This window comes from Muntiacus reevesi, chromosome 8, assembly GCF_963930625.1.
Source record: "Muntiacus reevesi chromosome 8, mMunRee1.1, whole genome shotgun sequence".
NCBI lineage: Eukaryota > Metazoa > Chordata > Mammalia > Artiodactyla > Cervidae > Muntiacus > Muntiacus reevesi.
The window spans coordinates 8,258,088-8,274,134 of record NC_089256.1 but is presented as its reverse complement, the minus strand read 5'-3'; the positions used below and the strand labels follow the sequence as shown (position 1 = coordinate 8,274,134).

Sequence of the window (16,047 nt, the reverse complement as noted above, 5' to 3'; positions counted from 1 at the left end):
TGTACATACATTTTGCGGAAATTTAGGAGCAAGTAAAGAGCATAGAGAGCTGAGGTAATCAAGGAGGACTTCATGAAGTAAGTGACCTTGGAAGGAAAGGAAGGTAGGCCTTGGATAATTTCACAGGGTGGCAAAGTGTGGTGAGGACCTTGAAGGTGAAATGGAAGCTGCCAAGAAGTGGAAAAGATCAACATTTATTTACTGTGAGGAACAAATAGTTTCACTGTTATATTATATTCTGCCCCTCAGAAATAACTACTAATTAGGAAAATTTTTAAATATTTAATCATCATATTCTAAAGGGATAAAACATTTTCTTTCCCTCAGTCTTTGACCTTCTTGCATATACATATAAGAAATAATTGCTAGTTAGAAAAATTAGTAAATAATGGTTTTCTTTCTTCTTTCTAAAATAAACCTTAGTGTTTTAATTCCATTTGCCTCCAAGTTACTACACCTTGGAGATTTTTTTCCACATGGATCTACCGCACCCTTTGTTACAACTGCATAGTACTCCACAGTAGGAATATCCTGTGACTCATTTCTCCATTCTCCTACTGATCAGTTTTCCACTATTACAAGCCCTGTTTGTAAATACAGTACTGTTGTTTGTGATTCTGTAGTAGTATCTTTGTTCGAGCCTTTTCTTGGATTGTTTCCTTTTGTTTTTGTTTGTTCTTCCGTTCTTAGATTGTTTTGAGTGCTACTCTGAGGTATCAATTGGAGGAGGAAAAGGCAACCGTCTTCAGTATTCCTAACTAAAAAGATTCCAAGGACAGAGGCGCCTGGCAGGCTACAGTCCCTGAGGTTGTAAAGAGTCGGACACGACTGACTGCAGGCATGATGCCACGACTGAGATATCAACAGATAACAGGCAGCGGAAATGCTGGGTCATAGATCCAATTTTTAAAACGCGAATCAAGCAGGAGGCAAATGGAAATTTTCTGTACCTTCGTTTCAATTTTGTTGTGAATGTAAAACAGCTCTTTAAAAAAGAAAACAAGCAGTCCTTAAATCAAATCAGAGACTGGGCCGGCTCGCACCCCCACTCCGCTTGCATACCAGAAACCCAGACCTGGAGCCGGGGGATCGAGGAGTTCGAATCCGTTAGGCTGCTCAGGTCGAGACCGCGCCGGGCTCAGCCCTACGAACAAACGCTAGAGGTGCGAGGACGCCGTGACCTACTACCCTCCCGGCACGCGCTCTGGCCCCACCTCCCGGCCCCTTTCATTGAGAAACGCCTTAGCGATCACGTGAAAGAGGCATGCCGCCTGCGTGACGTCACGCAGCGCGGGCCAATGGTAGCTTCTGTTTATGTCGGGGGCGGGGGGGGGTGGTCGGAATATTCATCCCCATTTCGCCGCCGCCGCGCTGCCCTCTAGCGCGGGTGCTGAGCGCCGAGCCAGAGCGGGAGGCGGCCCGGCTGCAGCGCTAAGGGGAGGGCCGCGCCGGCTCCTTCTGCAGCCGCGTCTCCGTCAGCTCCCCTCGCCGTCACTGGGGCGCCGTGCTGCTCCAGGCCGGGGCGGAAGCTGCGGCCTTCGCGGGCGGTCGGATCCGCGTCCCGCCTCAGCGCCCGGAGGACATGCGGGAGAGAGAATGAGCCAGAGGGACACGCTGGTGCATCTGTTTGCCGGAGGGTACGTTGCAGCCGAGCCTTGCGGACGGTGGTTGAGAGCTGAGGCCGAGGGCCGTGGCCTGAGACGCGGGCTAGAAGGGTGAGGGGGATGCGGCCCGGAAGCGCAGGGGTGAGGGGACTGGAGCTGGGAGCCGAAGAAGCCCAGAGGGCTGAGGCCCAGGCAGGGAGGGTGGGAGGGTGAAGCCGGCTGGACGTCAGGCTTTCGGCCCGCGGAGCCGGAGCGAGGCCTGGGGAGTGGCCGGCGGCGCTGGGGTCCGCGTAGGCCCACGTAGGCCGCGTTGGGGATGCGCGGCCGCGGGAGGAGAGTAGCTGCAGGCCTCACGTAGGTTGCCCGGTCTGGCCGGGGGCGGCAAGTGCGGAGGCCGAGGACAAAATGGGCGCCGCACCTCCTCCTTCCCTCCCTGGCGCGCGGGCTGCGGCGGGGCCTCACGTAGCTCACGCCCCTCCTCGGACCTCGCGCGGCTGATTTCCGGGTGCTAGTCGGTCCTGGTCAGTCGTCCTGGAGCTTCCGGCTCCAGCGGGAAGGCTTTGGGGTTCGGTTGCTCGCAGTAGCTGTATGTTTCTAGCTCAGAAAATTTCCTTCCTGAGCTTTTCCAGGTTGCGAGGTGCTGTCTCAAAGCGACAGTGCGTACGGGGTCAGATTCTATAACTGAAAATCAACCCTCTTGCACATCCGCTGCTTTTCGTCCGCTTAAAGAAGAAAAGTGGGGGTAGGGGAGAGGTCAGAAGCTTTGACAATAGTTACTGTTTGTACAAGGTTAAGACTAAAAGTCTTAATTCCCTGTTTGCCAGCCTGAGTGCAACAGATCTTTTGTTCAGCCAATTTTGTCTCCTTTTTTAGGTTGTTCTTTCCAAATTTGGAGAGGCATAGCAATTTTAAATTTAGAAGCTACTACTTTTTTGCAGGGTCATAAAGAGTCTTATCAAAAATGGATAAGACGAATTATGCTGAGGTTCTTTTCTGCCGTTGTGACCATATAAAGTCGCATCCCCTCAAAGCATGCAGTTTATTTCTAAATCAGCTACTTTAAGAATATTAAACTAATACATACGCGGTTCTGTTCACAGTGGCTTCATTGGAGTTAGACGTGTGGACTCTATTGCCAGTGGTGTCCATGCTTTCTTTAGGTTGGCACATTGACTCAACAACATACTGTACACCACTTGTGGACCAGGCACTGTTCTGACATTAAAATACTTTTCATTTAGTTTGTGAGACTCCGTTTTGGTAGGATTTTCTTTCTGTATTAACTGTTTAGCAATAATCTTGACAAATTAAATCATTTTTAAACCGATAAGCCGTGTAGGTATTGTTGTAAAGATGTCTTGTGCAAATAATTGGGTTCCCTTCTGTAATTAGATCATAAGGTGATTCTTGAAAGTTAGACACACATCTACTTCTGGCCACTATTTTAATCTGAGTGGGAAGTGGACAAACTCTTTGATCTCAGTTGCTTCATCTCTAAAATGAGAACGTTGAGATGGTTTCTAAGGCCCTGTTCTAGGTCCTAAAATTTTTATTGCTCTACATACTGTCGAGTTTTGTTTAAAATGTGCTCAGTCACTTCCGACTCTTTGTGAACCTATGGACTGCAGCCCACCAGGCTCCTCTGTCCATGGGATTTTCCAGGCGAGAATACTGGAGTGGGTTACCATTTCTTCCTCGAGAGGATCTTCCCCACCCAGGGATTGACCCCTCATCTCCTGCCTTGTCAGGCAGATTCTTAACCACAAGCCTTGTTAAAAATAGGGCATATTTATTTGCAATGTTAGCTTGATTGCACTAATTTCCCAGTTTGAGAGCCCCTCTACCCCTCCATAACTCCACTATTTTGGCCTGGAGAATTCCATGGTGTGTATCGTCCATGGGAGTCACAAAGAGTTGGACACGACTAAGCAACTTTGACTTTTCACTAGCCCCCAAAAAAGAACTTAGTGTGTGCAGGTTATTTAAAGTTTTAAATGAAGTACTTGTTTATATGACCTGACATAAGATAGATGCTCAGCCTAATAAATTCTTCCTTTGCATCCTGTCTCCATTATTTGTTTATATGTAGTTGCGTAAGTTATCTCAGTAAAATTTGGCTTATCTTTCTTAGAGAAACATTAGAGCTAGGAAGGATGGTAAAGATCACCTGGCTTAGCTCCTTCAAAATATGGGGAAATACCAAGGTATAAAAAATGTACTTACCCAACATCAAACAACTTTTAATACATGCTGAGTGAGAGGTAAATAATCTCTTAGGAACCTCCCAGCTCTGTCTTAAATGAAATCAGTGCTGTGGAATGTTCTGAAAATCTGTATCCTAAGCATCATGGAAATGCAAATTGACTTGTGGGTAACTTTGTTCTTGGTTGAAGATGTCTGAGTGGTTCACCTGGTAAATAATCTGCCTGCTATTGCAGGAAACATGTTCTATCCCTGGGTCAGGAAGATCCCCTGGACAAGGAAATGGCAACCTTCTCCAGTATTCTCACCTGGAGAATCCCATGAACAGAGGAGCCTAGTGGTCTACAGTCCCTAGAGTGGCAAAGAGTTGGACACAACTGAGCATGCACACAGACAGTATATCTCAAGTTGTGTATTTAGGCAATCGATTATTTCTTGGACCTTCTTTATAGAAAACTAGGTTTCATTTTAGTTGGACACAACTGAACATGCACACAGACAGTGTATCTCAAGTTGTGTATTTAGGCAATCATTTCTTGGACCTTCTTTATAGAAAACTAGATTTCATTTTTTTATCATGATAGAATTATGTAAATTAAAAGTTAGGGAAACTTATTTTTTACTTTAATAATAAGCAGATAGAGAAAAGGAATTCTTTTTATTAGCTGTTGTGTAAGAACCAAAAACCTTTCACAGTCACATTTAATCATTAGACAAAAATCATTTTAAGGTAGAACCTTGGAATTGTTTTCTTGATGATTATAATCGTATGTATTCAAATATGTGTTTGCATCTCAGATTTTTAGGAGCCTTGTAGTGCTATTATTAAATCAGAGAATTTTGGAACATTCTAGCACTGGACCTTGGGTCTGAGTGACAGCCTCACGTGTGTAACTCGTGCTTCCTTTAACACACCCTTTGGTCCCATTAAGTTTTTGTCAGGGTTAATATTCAGAGTGAGGTCATCGGTTAGGTTGTCTTAACAACGGAGGCCGCTCATGACAGCCTGCAAAAAGGATGTATATACAATTTTATTTTAGCTATACTTTTAATAACAGTGTTTGTGTATGAAGGTTTAAGCAGTATGTTTTACATTCTTTGATAGATCTACATTGTTTACTTGTGTGTCAGTTGCATATGTTCACCAAGAAGCAGTTTGGGGTTTTTTCTATTTGAGACAGAGATTGCCTCAAATGGGAGGAATAAATCTCCAACTTAGGTGGATGAATTTTTTTCCAGTGTAGCTCCTGTGACAGTGAGAGCTTAAAACATACAGTGGGAAATCTCAGATTATCTAAGATTGTTTATATTTATATGCTGGAATTAACACAGTCATTTATTAAACCGTTTATTTTTCATTTATTCAGTAAGAATCTCCAGTGGGTGTCAGGTATGTTGATTCTGCAGAAATTTTGTCATAGTATTTGTTAAATGATTTCACCTGTTTCCTTGTAAGATCTGGGCAGAAGTAGAATACTTAAACGTATAATTAATGTGGTTTATATACAGTTTACTTTGTCTACATTTTGGCTTAGCCTTATTTTCATGATTTTTGCAACTTTTTCTCCTTAAAAATACATTCTTTAATTCTGCCTGATAGATTGTAAGACTAAGGTAAGTTGCTTATCCTGATGTAGAATATTCTCGAAGAAACTTAACATTCCTCTAAGGAGATTATTGTGGTATAGCATTGTGAGTCAGGAACCCCTGGGAGTTCCCAAGAACTTTTGGTGGTCTGAGATGTTAAAGCTCTTCTCATAAAAAAATTAACACATTATTGCCTTTTCACTGTTGACGTTTGGACCGCTGGTGCAAAAGCAATGATGCCTTAGCATGCATCAAGGCAGCATCCCCAGACTCTGTCGGTAGTCACTAGCACTTGCCCTTTAAAAACACAGGTTCACTTAAGAATGTTTTTGAAACAGTAAAAATTAGTTTTAAATCTTGACGCTTGTGTATACAACATTTTATATTCTGCGTGAGAAAATGGGAAACATGAATAAAGTACTTCTGCAATTGTTGCAGCCTAAAACTGAACTAGCCTCTTTTTTCATGAGAACCACTCGACTGTGACTATTCAGACTTAAATATTTGGCAAATACTTTCTCAAAAAAAAAATGAAAGACGTGGGCCTGTTGCTTCGAGGAAAACCACTGGTAGCATTTGTTGCCATGTGATAAAATCTGAGTTTTGAAGCACTAATTGGAACTTTTGAAATCTTGAATAGATAGGGAATGTAATTTTTAAGATATTGTATAATAAAATGTATCAACATTTGAAAGACCTGCATAATCTAGTGAACCAGTATTTTTCAAATGACCAGTGCATGATGTTATAGAATAATACATAGGTAAAGGAGTCAGAACATAAAGCAATGGATTTTAATGTAACAAAGTGAAAGTTTATTTGTATAGTCCAGATTCCATATTGCAGCTAATTTCCAGAGACTGCCACATGTCCAGTGTTAATGTAACATTGAAAAATGCCCACAATTATCTGAAAAGCGGGGGTTGAATTGTTATGCTAAGTAAATTATATCATTAGTTAAAAGGTTTCAGTGCCTTGGTAGAGGAACAGTGGAGCAGGATAAAAGGGAGTCGGGGTGGGGGACACTGTCGTTCCAAGTATGTCTTTCGTTCTTCAATAATTTGTATCTTGCTCAAGCATTAAAACTTCAGAGTAAGTACCTCTACAAATATATTATCAGAGAAAACAGTTTTCAGTAAGACTTCCTAAACATGGTTTTTATAGAATTTCAAAGACGGGCTACATTTTTGTGATTGCAAAATTCTGACATTTTAATGAGTCTTTTTCTTAGAGGTATTTCTTAATTTGACTAATGTCCTAATTAGGAAATTACAGGGAGTGTTACCTGCAGCAGAGAGATAACAAAATATTTTAACCTATTCACTTTGCTTTGCAAAGCTAAACACTGCTGTTGTTTGACAAAATAGGTTTGCTTGATGTTAACAAATATATTTCTAAAGTACCAATTACATATATGTACATACATATAAATATATGTGTGTGTGTGTGTGTACACCTCAGTATTGTGGACCCAAGCAGAATAGACTGTCCATTTATGAATTACCTTGCCTAGTAAAAACAAGTGTCCTGATCCATACATGCTCAAAAGGTCAAAATCAGAGATATGTGTGTAACAACCACAGTCTTAAATCCCATTGCTTTTTCATGACCCATCCTTTCCTTGGGCCTTCCCTGGTGGCTCAGACAGTAAAGAATCCGCCTGCAGTACAAGAGACCTGGGTTTGATCCCTGGGTTGAAAAGATCCCCTAGAGAAGGGAATGGCAACCCACTCCAATATTCTTGCCTGGAGAATTCCATGGACAGAGGAGCCTGGTAGGCTACAGTCCATGAAAGAGTCGGACACATTGAGGGACTAACACTTTCACTTTTCATCCTTTCCTAAGGAGAGACCTGGGGCACCAGTTGGATTCTTCCACAGATATGTCTAGTAAAAGTTTCTAAACCCAGAGAAACTGAATCTAGTGATTCAGGCCCTTGAGGCTGTCCTGATGATGGCATTCTGCATATGCAGTGACCCTAGGGATTTATGACTCTTGGCATCGTGGCTGAAACTGATATGCTTGTTACTCATGTTAGTGAATAATTTCTTTTTCCCTTTCCCTATCTTCCCCCAACCTCTCAAGTTTCTGATTCCTGTGTTGCTGTAACTTGGGTGTAGGAGAGTACTTTAGGGCCCTCAGAGGCCTCTCTCTTTCTTAAAGACCTGTTTTCCCAGATTTTTTTGTGTTTTGTTTTTTAACTAGTTTCTTGATTACATTGTGCCTAGCTTCAAGGGGAAAAAAATTCCATTCTAAGCAGCTTTTAGCCTCTGCTTTACTCTCAAGGGATCTGTAGGCCCTTGAGTAGTTAGAACGTCTGACATGTCAAATTTTTTTATCTTCATTATATACTATAAACAAGAAGAAGCAACATTGGAAAGTTCTGAGACATTTACACTCCCAAATTACCAAAATGTGTCTACAATCCAGTAAATTCCCGGGGAGACTTGATTTATTTATTGTATAATTTCTCAAACATCATGAAAATAGAATAGTTTTAAACATCTTGTAAAGATGTTTGTTGATAACCATGTTAAACAGTTTTTAAATATTCTCTAAAATCAATTCATAGTTACATGGTAAGCTCTCACCAAGCACCCTTGGCTTCATATCTTTAAAAGGTGTGACATTTGCCTTTGAAACTTTAAAATGTGCATTGATCCATAGTTCTACTAAGAGAATGTAGTTGAAGTTTTTTAACCTGGATATAACAAAGGTATAACAAACAAATTTACATTACATTTAAGTTTTGCTTGATTAGAAACCACCCTTGCTAGATTTTTGATGTTGCGGAATAACTGTATGCTCTTTTGCTGTCAAAGTTGGCTATTTTCTCTTTGGAATTGTTTGCTAATCAAACCTTTTAAAGCAAATGTTTGAGACAGTTTGAATTGTAACTTTTAACAGTAAAGCATCCAACTTAGTACTTTTATTAGTAGCAAATTACATTGGTGACACCTTGCAATCTTAACTCAATGGCCACATCACTGAATCACCGGGACTCGGGATCAGTTAGGAGGTTAGACATGCAATGAGGCTCTGCTTTAAGGCCCTGCAGTGGAGATGGTCAGGGGAAATATGAAAGGAAGTTTAAAATGTAGAGCATGTGAGACGTGAAGGTAGTCAGTTATCAGAAAGCCTCTGTGTCCCTTTACCTCCCTTTGAACTGATGCTTGTCCTTCAAAACCACAGGAGCATGCTCGGTGTGTTAAATTAGAGCAGAGGTCAGTGTGGTCGGAGCAGAGGGAGAAGGGAAATAGATGAGATTGTGTGAGGTTTTATAGACCGTTGTGAGGACTTTGGCTTTTAGTCTGAATGACATAGAAAGTCTTTGAAAAGACTTGATCTGACTTAAGATTTCAATGCAGTCACTTTATCGAGTATACATGGGAGGGAGTGGGGCAAGGGTAGAAGCAGAGAGACACTAATTAGGTTGCTCCAGTAACCTCAATACAATATTGTGGCTTAGACCAGGGTGGAAATGGTGAGAGGTAGGTCACAATTCAAAATTTATTGTGGAGTTCTGAGTCAAAGAGGTTTGCACAAACACACCATTTTTCATAGTCCATTGAGTCCCAGAAATGTTAACCACATTCTCCAGGTAAAAACCCTTGCTGTTTTTAAAGGACATTTACTGCTAAAAATTTTGATTAAAAAGTTATTTGAAAATAAAGATTTATGCATGAGGCTTTTAAAAAAGCTGCTGAAAGATCACGAAAACCATTTCCCTGCTGCCTTACCCCATGTCTCCTTCCCAGCGGGAATTTATCTGTTTAATCATTAGGTTTAGAATTCTAGAATAACTTATCTTCTGCAGTTGTTGAGAAACCTGATGTTATTGTGGCTTCTTAATGTATGTGATCTTTTGTTCTTTCTAGAAGTTTCTGCTTCTACCCTTGCCCCACTCCCTCCAATGTATACTCAGTATTTTGAGGGATTGCAGTCTTGTAACTTGACGTGAGTTTCTTGGATCCATCGTACCTGTTAAACCTGAACTCAGAGTTTGAGTTCATGTTCATCAGAGAATTAGGCTTCTGCCCCTGGAATACAGCTTTACCCACTGTAGGTGGGGGAGGGAGAGACTACCACCTGCGTATCCCGCTTTGCTTCATTGCCTGTCAGTGTTCAGTTCTTCGCCTGTCTGCATCTTGAGTACTTGGTGCTCTTGGTCTCTAGACCTCTAGGGGGCTCAGCAGGGCAAAACTGTTTTTACTCTTTGGTATTTCCTTCTGCAAGCCTTTCTTCCTCTTTGCCTAGGCAGTTAATCCTTCCCATTTGCTTCATTGCTTGAAACCTTTCTCCTCTCTTTGTCCCTGTGGCGTTTTCCTTTAGACAGTGGAGAGGCACTAAATCTAATGTAGTTATTCCTGTTTTCACAAAATAAGGATTTTAAATGTTTATCAACAGCAATAGTTTTGTTCTCTACAGCGATTAATGTTGATTTCAGTGTACAAAATAATTACTTTAAAATAACTTAAAGCAGCGTGAGAAACACTGGAGTATTGCTCTTGTACTGCATACCTATTGCATTTTATAACGTGAAACTCCTTCAGGACAGTATAAGTGTTTGTGGGTATAACCCTTACACTTAACCCAGCTCTGTACAGTTTAGATCTTCATATATTTTATTTATTTATTTTTTTAAGGAATCATACTGTATATGTCTAGTTTGATCTGGCCCATTTGTAATAGTTCCGTTTAAAAAAATTTAGTTGCTATTATCAGTAATTGACACTGACAACTTTTTTTTTCGATTTATGTAACTTTATTGGTAAAAAAAAATCAGTTCCTAGCAGAACATTAGTTGATCACTCATCCATTGATCCATTGCATCATTTATTCAGTGCTTTATTAAACTGTATTGGAAGGTAGATTAATCTACTAATACCTCCAAGCCTCCTAACAAAGTAAATGAAGGTTACAAAATGTTTGAAACCCTATTTTGGAAGAGTCGGACATGACTGAGCAACCCACACTTTCACTTCACTTTTCTTTGGAGCACAAAAGGCTGTTTGACTTCCAATTTCCATTCTCTGTAGAAGAACAGGTCATTCCTTTGTTGACATACATGAAATCACATCACATTTTCTGTTCTACTGATGCTATAAATTCAATACTAGTTTTCCAGGCACATCAGTTATGAACATAAAGTATATTATGTAACCTCAAGTCTTTTTAACCATGGAAGGCTTAAATAAGAGTGGATGCTCTTAGAATAATGCTGCTTCCTTTGATGTGACAACTCAGCATCCATCTCCCTCCCTCTGAGATGATCCCCCAGCATGTTAGAGCAGTGAGAAACCATTTTACTCGCATCACCGAGGCAGAGTGGAGACATTGGCCAGCAAGCCTCCGGAGGCATCGATGTTGGTTTTCCCTGTTAGGTAGGTTGGTGGTTTTCTTTGTGTGATGTGTTTGTTCTCTCAGAACCAGGAATGACTGAGTATAGGTAGTCATTCCTATGTGCTAACTTTACTTTTTGTTTCTATAGAAGGAGTTTATGTTCACCGTGAAAAAACCGAAAACATTTTCTTTACAGAATATAAAATCTGCATGTTTATTACATGCTCTTGGCCTGTTGGATTTTATGTTCAGTAAGCTTCCAAAGTAAATATATATAAACAGCTTTTTAAAAGCTAGGCAAATTCAGATTAGAAACAAGTATGATTTACTGTAAATAAATCATTGTTACAGTCTGAATACAGCATGGTTTACCACATAGGCTCTCTTGAGTTTACTGTGATGGTCATCCCTTATTACATAATCTCAGCCATTGACATAGATAAACTGGCTTCTGTTTAGGGTACTCCTTGGGCCTTATATATAATTAGGTCTTTCATTGTATTTCGTAGCTGAAAAAATCAGTTTATTATTCACTGAGTACAGAAGTCTCTTGGATTACTTACTTTTGTTTCAAATCTTTCATAGCCTCTACTATACTTTTATAGCCTCTGCTATTTTTGAAAATATAATTATGGTTTTGATATTTTTTTGTGGGATTAAATTTTTAAATTTTCTACTTAAAGCCATAAGTGGAGTTTTTGAGAAATTAATTGTTTGGTTTCCCAGTACTTATGAAGGTTTGCTTATACTTTGCTTACTATAGTGTAATCTATTAAGTGTGCAATAACATTATATCTTTTTAAAAACCACAACAGTGTATACACCTTTATGTAAAAATACAGATGACCCATGAACAACACAGGTTTGAACTGCACAGGTTCACTTACAGACAAGATTTTTTTCAATAAATGTATACTACAGTTCTACACAACCTTTGGTTGGTTGAATCCACAAATGTGGAACCACAGGTATAATTTTACATGGATTTTTGACTGCAGAGTTTTGGCATCCCTAACCCCGAGTTACTCAAGGGTCAAGATGTGGCTGATTGCTGGGGTTTCTCTGGTGGTCCAGTGGTTAGAACTCCATGCGTCCGCTGAAGGAGTCTCGAGTGCCATCCCTGATCAGGGAGCTGAGATCCCGCAAGCTGCAAGGCACAGGCAATTAAAAAAACAAAATTAAAAAAAAAAAAGACAAATGGACTTGATTGGTATTTAATTTTAAAAAGTCATTTAGTTGCTTAGTTGTGTCTGACTCTTTCATGACCCTGTGGACTGTAGCCCACCAGGCTCCTCTGTCCATGAGATTTCCCAGGCAAGAATACTGGAGTGGGTTGCCATTTCCTCCTCCAGGGGGTCTTCCCTACTCAGTGTTCAAACTTGTGTCTCCTGCATTGGCAGACAGGTTCTTTACCACTGAGCCAATGGGAAACCGCCCCCCCAAAGAGTGTTGACCATCATCTAACAACATGGAGTTGCCACAAACTTTCAATTTATAAAAAATTCAGTGCCTGTGAAGCATGATATAATGAGGTATGCCTATACTATAATCAAAACATAGGACATTTCTCTTATCTCAAGAATTCCTCCTTGCCCCTCGCAGTCGATTCTTCCCACCTCCACTGCCTTTTGATAACTGCTGATCTTATTTTGGTTCTAGTTTTGCCTTTTTCAGTATGTCATAAAATGAAGGCCTTTTGGGCCAGTTTTGTGTGGGGTCTTTTTTTTTACCCCCACCCCCCACCCCCCTGCAGTTAGCTGACTGCTTTTGAGGTTGGTTTAGGTTGTGGCTTTTTATTATAGAGTGGTAATCCATTGTATAGATAGACCATAACCTGTTTATCTGTAATCAGGTGATGGACATTTTCGCTTTTGGCTGAACTTTCGACTTTTAAGAGTAAAACTGCTATAAACATTTGCGGACGGGTCTTTGAGTGGGCATGTGTAAAATGTGGGCATACCACATTTTATTGTTCTTTGTTTTATTGTATAACATGACCTGGTGGGCTACAGTCGATGGGATTACCAAGAGTCGGGCACGACTAAGTGACTAACACTTAACTTACAGTTGATTTACAATGTTTTGTTAGTTTCTGGTATACAGCAAAGTGATTCAGTTATATGTATATATCCTTTTCAGATTCTTTTCCATTATTACAAGTTTATTAGGAGATATTGAATATAGTTCCATGTGCTATATAGTAAAACCTTGTTTTATGTATGTGTATGTATGTGTGTGTGTGTGTGTGTGTGTGTGTATCTGGTTTGTATCTGCTAATCCCAAACTCCTAATTTATCCCTCACTCACCCTTTCCCCTTTGGTAACCATAAATTTGTTTTCTGTGTCTGAATCTGCTTCTGTTTTGTGAATAAGTTCATTTGTAGAATTTTTTTTAGACTCCACATATAAGTGATATCATGTATTTGTCTTTCCCTGTCTTCATTTAGGTCCATCCATCTTTCTGTAAATGGCATTATTTCATTTTTTTTTTCATGGCTGAGTAACATTCCATTGTGTATATATATACCACATCTTCTTTATCCATTCATCTGTTGATGTCTGTTTACATTGTTTCCATGTCCTAGTTGTTGTAAATAGTGCTACTATCAACACTGGGTGTGTGTATCTTTTTGAGTCAGAGTTTTCTCCATATATATGCCCAGGAGTGGGATTGCTCAGTTATGTCAGACTCTCTGTGACCCCCATGGACTGTAGCCTGGCAGGTTCCTCTGTCCATGGAGTTTTCCAGGCAAGAATTACTGGAGTGGGTTGCCATTTCTTACTCCAGGGGATCTTCCCGACCCAGGGATCAAAAACACATCTCTTGTGTTTCCTCTACTAGCAGGCAGATTTTTCACCACTGAGCCATCTGGGATTGGGAGCAATACTTGTTGAAATTAATCATTTTCTGGAAGGAGCTCCTAACAGAGGGCTCCCTTCCAATCCTACCATGTACACAACCTCACCTTCTTTAGATGAAGCCTGGCCTTTGGTGTGGTTGGTGGTGGTTCATTTCCCTTGCCCCATGATCTCTTCAGTTCCAGTTTTCTTCACCCACTTTAAAAATGAAACTTTCGTTACATTTTTCAGTGGAGAATTGAGTGGGGAAATATGATCAGGAAGTTTTTTCACGTATGTAGAACCCTAACATCACCAAGCTGCTGGTGCAAATAATTTTTGAGGCTTGATTTAAATATTTTGAGTATGTCGGCTATCTCCTATGTGGTATAACATTGATTATTCTCAGTTAATGGCTTGATTTGATTACTGTCAGCTTCAACTGGGCTACCCAGCCATGGAGCATCAAGAAATCTCTAGCACGAAAGCTTTGCAAACCACTTTTGATATATTTGATCAGTCACAGCATGTTCCCATACACTGCACAAATCCTTTTTGGTATTTCAGTTGTGTTTTTACCTTTAAATTTTAATCCATTAGTAGATGTGCAGGGCTCCCTCATTATTAATTAAAACCTCATTGTGGTTTTAATTTTCATTTTCCTGGTGACAAATGATTTTGAAAAATCTTCTGTTTTATTTGTATCCATATGTCTTAGGTGAAGTGTCTGTCTTTTTTTTTTTTTTTTTTTTTTTTCAGTTTTGTTTCAGAATATAATCCCAAACAATATAATCTGGACTGCAAGAGTAGGAAGTCAGGAAGCACCTGGAGTAACAGGCAAATTTGGGCTTGGAATGAATCGGGGCAAAGGCTAATAGTGTTTTGCCGAGAGAATGCAACCTAGACAGCATACTAAAAAGAAGAGACATTACTTTGCCAACAAAGGTCCGTTTAGTTAAGGCTATGGTTTTTCCAGTGGTCATGTATGGATGTGTGAGTTGGACTATAAAGAAAGCTGAGTGCCAAAGAATTGATGCTTTTGAACTGTGGTGTTGGAGAAGACTCTTGAGAGTCCCCTGGACTGCAAGGAGATCCAACCAGTCCATCCTAAAGGAGATCAGTCCTGGGTGTTCATTGGAAGGACTGATGTTGAAGCTGAAACTCCAATACTTTGGCCACCTGATGCGAAGAGCTGACTCACTGGAAAAGACCCTGATGCTGGAAAAGATTGAAGGCAGTAGGAGAAGGGGACGACAGAGGATGAGATGGTTGGATGGCATCACCGACTCAATGGACTTGGGTTTGGGTGGACTCCGGGAGTTGGTGATGGACAGGGAGGCCTGGTGTGCTGCGATTCATGGAGTTGCAAAGAGTCAGACACAACTGAGCAACTGAACTGAAGAGAATGCAGTGCTATAGCAAACACCCTCTTTCAACAACAAAAGAGAAGACTCTATACATGGAAATCACCAAATGGTCAACACTGAAATCAGATTGATTATATTCTTTGCAGCCAAAGATGGAGAAGCTCTATACAGTCAGCAAAAACAAGACCAGGAGCTGACTGGCTCAGATCATGAACTCCTTATTGCAAAATTTAGACTTAAATTGAAGAAAGTAGGGGAAACCACTAGACCATTCAGGTATGACCTGAATCAAATCCCTTACGATTATACTGTGGAAGTGAAAAATAGATTTAAGGGACTAGATTTGATAGACAGTGTGTCTAATGAGCTATGGGAAGAGGTTCGTGACGTTATACAGGAGACAGGTATCAAGACCATCCCCAAGAAAAAGAAATGCAAAAAAGCAAAATGGCTCTTTGAGGAGGCCTTACAAATAGCTGTGAAAAGAAGAGAAGCAAAAAGCAAAGGAGGAAGGGAAAGATATACCCATTTGAATGCAGAGTTCCAAAGAATAGCAAGGAGAGATAAGAAGGCCTTCCTCAGTAATCAGTGCAAAGAAATAGAGGAAATCAGTAGAATGGGAAAGACTAGAGATCTCTTCAAGAAAATTAGAGATACCAAGGGAACATTTCATGCAAAGATGGGTTCAATAAAGGACAGAAATGGTATGGACCTAACAGAAGCAGAAGATATTAAGAAGAGGTGCAAGAATACACAAAAGAACTATACAATAAAGATCTTCATGACCCAGATAATCACGATGGTGTGGTTACTCACCTAGAGCCACACACCCTGGAATGAGAAGTCAGGTGGGCTTAGGAAGCATCAAAGCTAGTGGAAGTGATGGAATTCCAGTTGTGCTATTTCAAATCCTAAACGATGATGCTGCAGAAGGTTTCTGCTAGTCACAAGGAGCAGTCATCACCATGAAGGATTTTAGTGCTTTTCTAGATATAAGGACATAAAGAATTGGGTTCATAAAATCAGCTCCTAGAAATATCTATCTGGAGACTGTTCTGCCAGTTCTTCCCCGAGCACAGAGTGCCTCATTTCTGCTCTCCACCCTG

The 16,047-nt window shown here is 40.5% G+C and overlaps 1 protein-coding gene across 1 annotated transcript in view; it reads left to right on the top strand.

Annotated features, from left to right (window-relative positions):
• The first annotated feature begins 1,299 nt into the window (after window positions 1-1,299).
• Window positions 1,300-16,047, top strand: part of SLC25A36 (solute carrier family 25 member 36) — a 37,780-nt gene continuing 23,032 nt past the window's right edge. The window contains exon 1 of the mRNA XM_065943297.1: window positions 1,300-1,637. Coding sequence (XP_065799369.1) covers window positions 1,315-1,637 — 323 coding nt within the window. The 5' untranslated portion in view covers window positions 1,300-1,314. The remainder of the gene's footprint in view (window positions 1,638-16,047) is intronic.